The sequence below is a fragment of the Sprattus sprattus genome, assembly GCF_963457725.1.
Source record: "Sprattus sprattus genome assembly, chromosome: 19".
Taxonomy (NCBI): Eukaryota; Metazoa; Chordata; class Actinopteri; order Clupeiformes; family Clupeidae; genus Sprattus; species Sprattus sprattus.
Genome location: NC_137917.1, coordinates 19210444 through 19220443, shown reverse-complemented (window position 1 = coordinate 19220443; position 10000 = coordinate 19210444). Strand labels below are relative to the sequence as shown.

The following is a 10000-nucleotide window of genomic DNA, read 5'->3' as shown; positions in this document are numbered from 1 at the left end:
TAAAGCCTTAACTGCCCCCACAGTGAGTTCCTGCCACTCATGACAGCCATGTTGGCGCAGAAGCTTTCATAGAGCGCCCCTCTTTTGACACGTTGGCTTTGAGCTATGGTATTTGATCATGTGTTGGGGAGGGCTGTCATATTTTTTTTTTTCCAAGCTTGGGGGGTTGGGAATCGTGAGGAGGCGGTTGGTTGGTTGGTTGGTTGGTTGGTTGGTGTGTTTTTGAAGAATGAAATTTGCATGTCAAATGCTCTGCATTCCTGGTTGTTGATGGCTGATGCTTTGTATTGTGTGGTGTAGCATGATTCAGAATTCCGATATTATAATTCATACGTTGTATTTTTAACTGGGTGCAGCATGCATATTTGAGGCTTTCAATTTGAGTGCTTGTGTCAGTGTGCTTGTGCGTGTGTGTGCCTGTGTGGGTGTGTGTGCACCCTGTAGTAGCATATTAAAGGAGTAATATCTTGTTTCTATGGTATTCTAGTGGTCTGCCCACACTTTGTAGTTTATTTCTTTATTTTTGCACTGATTTGTTTGTAGTGTAATTGTCCTGCTCTGGTGGTGTTTTGTGTGTGTGTGTGTGTGTGTGTGTGTGTGTGTGTGTGTGTGTGTGTTTGCGCACGCGTGCAGTATGGCACTGGATAGCCGTGAGACTTCAAGAGCTAATCGCTGTAGCATGGCTGTCCGACCCATGAGACTAATGTGACCTGATCAGAGCGAAAGAGAGATGGTGGTGGTGGTAGTGGAGGAGGAGGAGGAGGAGGAGGAGGAGGGCTGCTGGTGAAGGTTAATGGTGAATGAGGAGATGACTTTGATCCAGGTCAGATGCACGTCACATTCAATAAGATAAGCAGAGGAGGGTGTGAAAGGGAGACAAGCAGGCAACTGGAGAGGAGGGGAAGGGGGGGGGGGGAGTCTGATCTTGCCATTGATCAGCACTCTATCTATCTATCTATCTATCTATCTCTTTTTCATTCTTTCTTTCTTTCTTCATGTCCCTCTCTCTGTGGTGTCAGAGGACAGCAGTTGTTCTGCAATGGAGGGGAGCCCTGTGGAGCGGAAGGGCACTGAAGCGATGGAACTGCTTTGGGAAAGAATGTTCCATTCCCTGTTGTGTTCTCTTTCTCTCTCTCTCTCTCTCTCTTCCTTCTTCCTCGGAAACTCTCTCTCTCTCTCTCTGTCTGTTTCTCTCTTTCTCTTTCTCTCTGTCTTTCTCTTTCTGTCTCTCTCTCTCTCCACCCCCTCATTGAGTTTCCTGTTGCTACCCGGTGTCCAAGACCGTCTCCACTTCTCTCCTTTCTTCTCTTCTCCTCTCTCCCCCCTTCTCCCCTTGTTCCGTCCTCACGCTGGCGACCACCGCCGAGGTGAGGTTTGGCTCCAGTGAACAGGCTCAGACCACCTTCAGAAACCAGAGCTGTGGACACCACACACACACACACACACACACACACACACACACACACACATCCCCCCCGGTACCCGTCCCCTTAGTGCGCAGTTTCACTTTCTCTCACTCTCTTGCTTTCTCTTCATGTTCTTTCTCTCTCTCTCTCTCTCTCTCTCTCTCTCTCTCTCTGTGTATCCTTCGCCCTGATCCCTGATGTGCCCGTACTGTCCAGCGCTCTCTGTTGATTTACTTGTTCATTGTTTACTTTCTTTATTTTTGAAGAGTATTACATTTTTAATGAGATTGAAAAAAATATTGCTCCAGAATTTTCACCTCTCTGCTTTTATATTGTTTTGTTGTTGTTTTTTTGGCCATCTCTCCTCGCCATTCTCTCTCTCTCTTTTTCTCCCGCCATCTTCAGCAGTGTTTTTGTGCTCGCTAAAGAAAGAACCCCCCCTCCCCACGCCCACCCCTAGCCGCCACTTTTTCCTCCAGCCTCCCCCCCCCCCCATCCTGTGCTATAGGTTTGCATATTTTTCCTTTGTCATAACCAAACAGGGCATTGTTGACCAATTATCAGGTCCGTTTAGCAATTAGCCCTGCGCTTACAGAAGGAGTGTGTTTTTGTGCTAGCGCAGGGGCTTTGGTATGCAGGGCGCCGTGGCGAAGCCACAGCTTGGCTCGTTGTTCAGCCTTTAATTATTCCCTTTTATTAAGGGATCAAAGGGCCCACTGGCGTAGATGGACTTCCACTGTCATGTACTCACAATATATTTACAGTGCGCAGCTAACGCGACTGCAGCTACGTCAGTAATGGCAGCAACGTTGCCCGTTTTAGCTCGCTGCAGGTAGCCGCGTTGGAAAGTACAGGGTAAAAGAGGCGTGTGTGTGTGTGTGTGTGTGTGTGTGTGTGTGTGTGTGTGTGTGTACTATCACACAAAGGGTGGGTAGGTCCTTTGGGTGAACAATTTGCATTGATTACCTTTACTCTTGTGCTTTTTTTCCTTTGATTTTGTGCAAAATGTCGATCTGTGAACAAATGAACACTTCCATTATTGTCGATCTGTGAGAGTGAGGCCATTTGCTAATGTACAGCTCGCTCTCGCTCTTTCTCTCCCTCTCGCTTTCTCTTCTCTCTCTCTCTCTCTCTCTCTCTCTCTCTCTCTCTCTCTCTCTCTCTCTCTCTCTCTCTCTCTCTCTCTCTCTCTCTCTCTCGCTTTCTCTTTGCTGGGCCAATGCATGTCCACTATGGTAATTTACAAGCCATTTTCATGAGATTTGAGTGTCATGGCCATAAACACACATTGCCCTCATGCTGGCTTTAAGATAATAGGTACCACTGAACTAATGGTTCTGTCTAGTAATATTGCTATGTGAGTGTGTGCATATGTTTGTGTTGGTGTGTGTTTGTGTGAGAAGCCAAAGCAAATAGCATCACTTTCATTTGCCCAAGCAGCCTTGACGTGGCCCAATTCAGAAGGCAGTCATCTAAAACGATAAAGGATACCTTTTTTCCTCCTCATTTTTGGCATTTGTCATCATTGTCTTCTTTCTCTCAATCTTGTTTCTCCCTGTTCTATTTCTCCTCTCTCTTTCTCTTTTTATGTGCATTGACTGGCACGCTGACATGTTGTTTCCTCGCCCCCTGCAGTATCAGGGTTAATGGGGGCAGGGGGGGTATGAGAGTGGAGGAGGTGAGACTGTGAGAGAGGAGGAGGTAGTGAGACTTTGAGAGGAGGAGGTGGTGAGGTAGTGAGACTGTGAGAGGAGGAGGTGGTAAGAGAGAGAGGAGGTGGTGAGGTAGTGAGACTGTGAGAGGAGGAGGTGGTAAGAGAGAGAGGAGGTGGTGAGGTAGTGAGACTGTGAGAGGAGGAGGTGGTGAGGTAGTGAGACTGTGAGAGGAGGAGGTGGTAAGAGAGAGAGGAGGTGGTGAGGTAGTGAGACTGTAAGAGGAGGAGGTGGTGAGACTTTGAGAGGAGGAGGTGGTGAGACTTTGAGAGGAGGAGGTGGTGAGACTTTGAGAGGAGGAGGTGGTGAGACTTTGAGAGGAGGAGGTGGTGAGGTAGTGAGACTGAGAGGAGGAGGTGGTGAGAGAGAGGAGGTGGTGAGGTAGTGAGACTGTGAGAGGAGGAGGTGGTGAGACTGTGAGAGGAGGAGGTGGTGAGGTAGTGAGACTGAGAGGAGGAGGTGGTGAGAGAGAGGAGGTGGTGAGGTAGTGAGACTGTGAGAGGAGGAGGTGGTGAGGTAGTGAGACTGTGAGAGGAGGAGGTGGTGAGGTAGTGAGACTGTGAGAGGAGGAGGTAGTGAGACTGTGAGAGGAGGAGGTGGTGAGGTAGTGAGACTGAGAGGAGGAGGTGGTGAGAGAGAGGAGGTGGTGAGGTAGTGAGACTGTGAGAGGAGGAGGTGGTGAGGTAGTGAGACTGAGAGAGGAGGTGGTGAGCGAGAGAGAGAGAGAGAGAGAGAGGAGGTGGTGAGGTAGTGAGACTGAGGGGTAGGAGGTGGTGGTGAGGTAGTGAGACTGAGGGGTAGGAGGTGGAGGAGTTGAAAGTGGAAGTTGTGGTGAGACTGTGTGAGTTGAGCTGGTGGTGGAGGTAGTAAGACTGTGAGAGAGTGGAAAAGCAAACAAAAGATGAGTTTGGGAACAGGACTGGACCTACTGTAACTATTGACACTTTTCTCTGCACAGACAAGGAGCCCACTCCTATAGGCGGCTAGAGGGAAGCTGGGGAGACGTGTGTGTGTGTGTGTGTGTGTGTGTGTGTGTGTGTGTGTGTGTGTGTAAGGCAAGGCAAGGCAAGGCAGGGGTTCACACTTAGGTTTCTGTGTATCTAGGGTAAAAAATCTGCACTGTGCGGTGAATAGAGAGAGGTGGAGAGGGAGGCAGAAAGGAAGGGGGTTGGAGGGAGGTTGGGCAGAACAGTGCAAAGTGCCCTCTGATGGTGTATAAATACATTCTGGACTGTCTCCCCATAGTTTTTAGTTTTTTAAATTGTGATAATTTTCTTTAAAGGTGGGACAACTATCTAATGACTCTGAATCATAATAGTTTCCCTAATACACTCAAATAAAGCCTAATTGACATGTCTGCCAAGCACAAAACACAGCATTGCACCATGACAAATTCTGCTGTAATGTAGGTTGTTGTCGATCAAGTCAGTATTGTGAATGAGTCTCAGCATAAAGTACAAGCCTGGTGCTTTTCTGTTCATATCCATCAGATGTGTTGAGGGCAAACCGATAACGTCATCTTGAAGCGTACGTATGCATAATTCTGTGCTTTGAGCTGAACAGATTAAACAGATAATGGAAAACGCACTAATAGTATATTGATTTGAATCGGCTACATTCTGATCCATAAAGAGGCACTGCAACTGTGTTCAGTGGTGAGGGAACGTTAGTTGCAGTGCAGGAGATATGGATAGGTGTTCTGAATACTGAACTAGTCCTTCAACTCCATTTCTCCTCTTAGGTGAAAATTCACCCTAGTTACCTCAGGACTCCGGAGCTGCATATAAGTACATTTATTCGACAATCAACAATTGCAATTGCAATCGGGCTCACTCCCAGCACAAGGCTGGAAGTGAAGCAATATAAAAAACTAGTAGAAGTTTAGCGTTCAGCAGGGATAGCCACGTGGTGGATCTCTGACGTCCGAGGCGAGGATGGACATTTTGCAAGGTTGGAAGAAGCTTATCACCTGTGATCTAAACATGCTCTTGTAGATATGCAGACTTAGTGGCACCTAATATTCTAAGTTACACACAGAAACACAGAAAAGCCATGTTCCTGCTTACATAAGCACATGATTTATACAAGGTCATTATTAATACAAGGCACTTGATTTAATACATTCCTAAGTCATGAACAGTGTTTGGAAATGATCTCCATCACCTCCTCACTAAGGAGAGATGGAAAGGACAGGTTGGCATTGTTAGGTCTGCACCAATCCTGCTGCTCTTGCTTCCTCTGAAATGGAAAGGAGAGTGGTCGAAGGTTTATGGCAGGATGTTTTCTACTCTTTTAAGATCCCCCATAGGAAATGAGTGGAGGCTGTTGACCAACGCTACTTCTGATGTCATGCAAGGCTTGCACATACTTAGAATTCCCTCCTGGGAAGCAGTCTGAGTGAGCCATCGTTACTGTTTACAAGGCTCTCAGTTTCGAATGTCCCCCTATGGAGAAGCTCATCAGAGGTTCAACTCACCTGTATTGAGTGCAATTGACTTTTGATTAGGCCCGGTGTAGCTCGTGCTGACAAAGGTGGTTACATGCGGAAATTGTTTTCTGAAAGGCTATCATTACAGTTAACAGAGTATTTTTGCCAGAATGTAAACACTGTGTTTATATCTTCAAATGTTCAGTGTTCCAACACTGACAGGTTTGCATTTTTATAATATTTAAAAAATATTTTTTGTTCCAATACAGCATGTTGAGCTACAAGATGTCAAAAGCCCTTTGAACACTAAAACTCATTGGTTTAAAATTCTTCTGTTTTTCAAATGAAAAGTGCAGTATATCATGATTCAAGGACTCTGCTTTGATGTTTTGCTTGTAATTGAGTTGTGCATTGTAGTGGGTGTGCACAGGGTTGCAGTCCTGGCAATTGATCAGGTTGTCAGACTCACATTTGAGCAAGTTCCAATCGACATGGTGCCATTGTGCTGACTGATTGGGTATTCTCGGTCACAAGTATTGATCAGCCGGCTGATTAGTGGGACACTAGAGAAGCACGATGGTTTGGCTTTTCACGTGTTTTCCTCTACTGTCTTATGCTGTCTCTCCTAACTTGGTCTGGTTTTAAAGAGGAGTCCGTCAACACACACACACACACACACACACACACACACTTCCACATACTTCCACATACTTCCACATACTCATATACACACATTTTCATGAACAAATGCACACTCTCACACACAAATAGAACATCAATCAATACAACCCAACAAAAACCCTTTGTATGAAATGCCAGAAGGGAATACAAATATTTTATGTTGATGGTTTGTGCTGACTAAACACTCATGTCTGGGAACTTTGAAAGCAGTGTGTTAATAATGTATTAATGATTAATTAATACTTGGATGTATCTGTACCTGTAATTGCAGAAGGAACATTAAATAATTAACATAATCTGTTCACACATCTCTCCGCCTACTTTTCTCTCTTTCTTGTTTATTTTTCTCTCTCTCTCTCTCTCTCTTGCGCTCTCTCTCTCTCTCTCTCACTCTCTTTCTCTCCACACGTTACTCAGGATGACTGCACCACCAACCACAAGCCCCCCCCCCCTCTTCTCTCTCTCCCTCCGTTCCCCTTCTCTTTTCCTCTCCAGTGACTCCTCACTCGCTCGCTCTGTCGCTCTTTTACAAAGACTCCTGGTGACAGACCTGAACCAGCCGTCCTGCCTTCACATCCTCTCTTTTCTTTCTCTCCTCTCCCCTCTTCTTCTCTTCCACTCCTCTTCCTCTCGTCTGTCTCTCACTTACTGCACCCCCACCCTCCCACCCACCCACACACACATATGCATATATTCACACACATATTCACACACACACACACACACACACACATATTGCTGAAAGACCAATTAAATTCCATCTTGTCTTCTCACTGTCCTCCAACAGGCTCTCTCTAGGGCCACTAATTAAACTAGGCCCCTCTTCTCCCCTCGTTCACTGCCCTTCCCTCCATCTCTCCCTCCCTTCTTTACGTGTCTCCACCTCTCTCTCCTCCTCTGTTTTCTAATCCTCGTTTACTCCCCTTCCCTCCATCTCTCCCTCCCTTCTTTACGTGTCTCCACCTCTCTCTCCTCCTCTGTTTTCTAATCCTCGTTTACTCCCCTTCCCTACATCTCTCCCTCCCTTCTTTACGTGTCTCCACCTCTCTCTCCTCCTCTGTTTTCTAATCCTCGTTTACTCCCCTTCCCTCAATCTCTCCCTCCCTCCTTTACGTGTCTCCACCTCTCTCTTCTTCTCCTCCTCCTGCTTTCTAATCCTCTTTCTACACATTCTGTCTGCCTTCTCTTCTTCTTTTTTCTCCTTCATCTCATCATGTTCCCCCTTTCACTCATCAGTCTTTCACTTCCTACACCTACACTTTGTGTGTGTGTGTGTGTGTGTGTGTGTGTGTGTGTGTGTGTGTGTGTGTGTGTCTGCATGTGCTGAGCCCTGTTGGCCAGGGCTGCAGAAAAGCTTACCCGGGTCCATTCTATGCTAATGCTGAGCTGATTAGCTTTGACTTTTCCTTAAAGCTGTGTGTGTGTGTGTGTGCATTTTGTGTGACATTAGCATATAGCTGGTATCTCCTTGTCCCAGTGTGCGTTGAGACTTGCTCCGAAGTTTTGGGAAGGCCCAACAGATGTGTACACACACACAAATGCACTCTCTAGCAAACATCCACACAAATATATATGTGTGTGTGTGTGTGTGTGTGTGGGAAAGAGAGAGAAAGATAGATATGTCCCACAACATGCCAGACAACTTAAATATGTCAGAAAATGCATTCTACTGTCTTTCTGTCTCTTTGTCTGCCTGTCTGTCTTTTCTTTCTTTTGCACATTTCTCTCAAATTTCTCTCTTTGCATATTTCTCTTTCGCTTCACCTCCACACACGCATCTCAAATGGTTTTTGTGGATTCAACGATTGAAGAAAAATGTAAACTATGCCATATAATCAGCATAATCCCTCTCTCTCTCTCTCTCAGGCTGGTGAGTGGGGACTACTCCATCCAGGTCGATCTGAACGACTACCTGGACATCCTCTGCCCACACTACCCTGCCGACCTCCCGTCGTCCTCCTCGCCCCCGGAGACGCTGGCGCTCTACCTGGTGCCGGAGGCGGGCTTCCGAGGTTGCCACGAGACCCGCGGCGCCATCAAGCGCTGGGAGTGCAACAGCCCCTACGCCCCGTACGGGGCCGTGCGCTTCTCCGAGAAGATCCAGCGCTTCACGCCGTTCTCCCTGGGCTTCGAGTTCCTGCCCGGACACCACTACTACTATAGCTGTGAGTGAAACTGTGTGTGTTTTGTGTATGAAACAGGTTGAGTATGCATGTGTGTGTATGAAATAGGATGTTTATATTGTTGTTTGTGTGTGTGTGTTTTTGTGTGTGAGTGTGTGTACCAGAGTGACTCTTGAGTTAGTAAAAAGTAGGTAGAAGAAAAGAGCGTGTGTGTGTGTGTGTGTGTGTGTGTGTGTGTGTGTGTGTGTGCAGCACCTCCCAGTAAGCCCCACCCCAAGAGCTTCAGCACCACAGATAAACACACACAGAAAGATCTGGTCAGCGCGGCTGCCTTTAACCACTCAGTTATGATGCTCCTTGGTGTGTGTGTGTGTGTGTGTGTGTGTGTGTGTGTGTGTGTGTGTTTGCTTCATGTTTTGAATGCAGCAGTCACTCATAAGGTTGTATTTCAGGACATATGATGTAGATATGGTAGTCATCCTATAATTTGTTTTGCGTAGGAAGGCTAGGCTCCTCCACAGTGCCCAGACTGCCTTGGTGGCTTATCTGGAGTCAGGAGAGTGAGAGAGTGAGCTTTTCTGTACACACCAATTTGTGTAAAATGTGTGAAATGGAATCTCAAACTCTTAACAAAGACTCTTTGTAAAGATTGTATCCTTGTTTTACATTGTGTTGTGAGTGTCTGTCTGTCTGTCTGTCTGTCTGTCTGTCTGTCTGTCTGTCTGTCTGTCTGTCTGTCCTGTCTTTGTGCACACACACGCATACTTGTTTATTTTTAACATGAAACAAGATATATGAAGATTATATCTTTGGAATGTTGGTGTATGTGGCCCTCTGTAGATGATAGCTGTGTGTCACACAGACATAGTGTGGTGAAATATGTCTGTCTGTCTGTCTGTCTGTCTGTCTGTCTGTCTGTCTGTCTGTCTGTCTGTCCATCCATCCATCCACCCATCCTTCTTCTCCTCTGCTAAGACCATAAGACAAATATGAACTACACACTGAGCTAAACAAAAAAGAGAAAAAGACAAAGAATTATGGACAAAACACAGGAGGACGGAGAGAAGATCAATACAGAGAAGGACAAAAAAATATTAAAAGACAAAAATGAAAAATGGACAGCAATGCGCAGATGAGAAAGAGAGCGAGAAAGAAAAAGAAAGAAAGAAAGAAAGATAGAAAGAGGAGTATAAAAAACAAGTGATGGGAGTGGGGAGCAGAGAAAATGGGGGCCACAGAGAAGGAATGAGCGAGGGCAAACAAGGGATGACAAAAGAGAGAGTGAGCGTGGGGAAAAGAATGGATGAGACGGAGAGGGAAAAAAGGATCTTTACATAAGTGAGTGTTCTGGTCTGCTGGACAATGGAGTATTGTTCCTGCGTGAGGGAGAGAGACAGATACAGAGACAGAGAAAGTATGCACAGCACACAGCCTATTGTGTGCCCCACTCATGAGAACTACACAATGGGCCATCACCAAACTGTGTGTGTGTGTGTGTGTGTGTGTGTGTGTGTTTGTGTGTCATGTATGCATTGTTCATTTCAAAGATAGTGTAACAATATGTGTGTGTGTGTGTGTGTGTGTGTGTGTGTGTGTGTGTGTGTATGTGCGCTCGCTTGTTAAACCCCATGGTCTCGCAGACAAGATGAT

The 10000-nt window shown here is 46.2% G+C and overlaps 1 protein-coding gene across 1 annotated transcript in view; it reads left to right on the top strand.

Moving 5' to 3' along the window:
- efna4 (ephrin A4) overlaps positions 1–10000 on the top strand; it is a gene marked incomplete at both ends in the record, with an annotated part of 34517 nt that overhangs the window by 13351 nt on the left and 11166 nt on the right. Inside the window, one exon of the mRNA XM_080857761.1 lies at positions 8094–8392. Within this exon, the coding sequence (XP_080713887.1) occupies positions 8094–8392 (299 nt within the window). The remainder of the gene's footprint in view (positions 1–8093; positions 8393–10000) is intronic.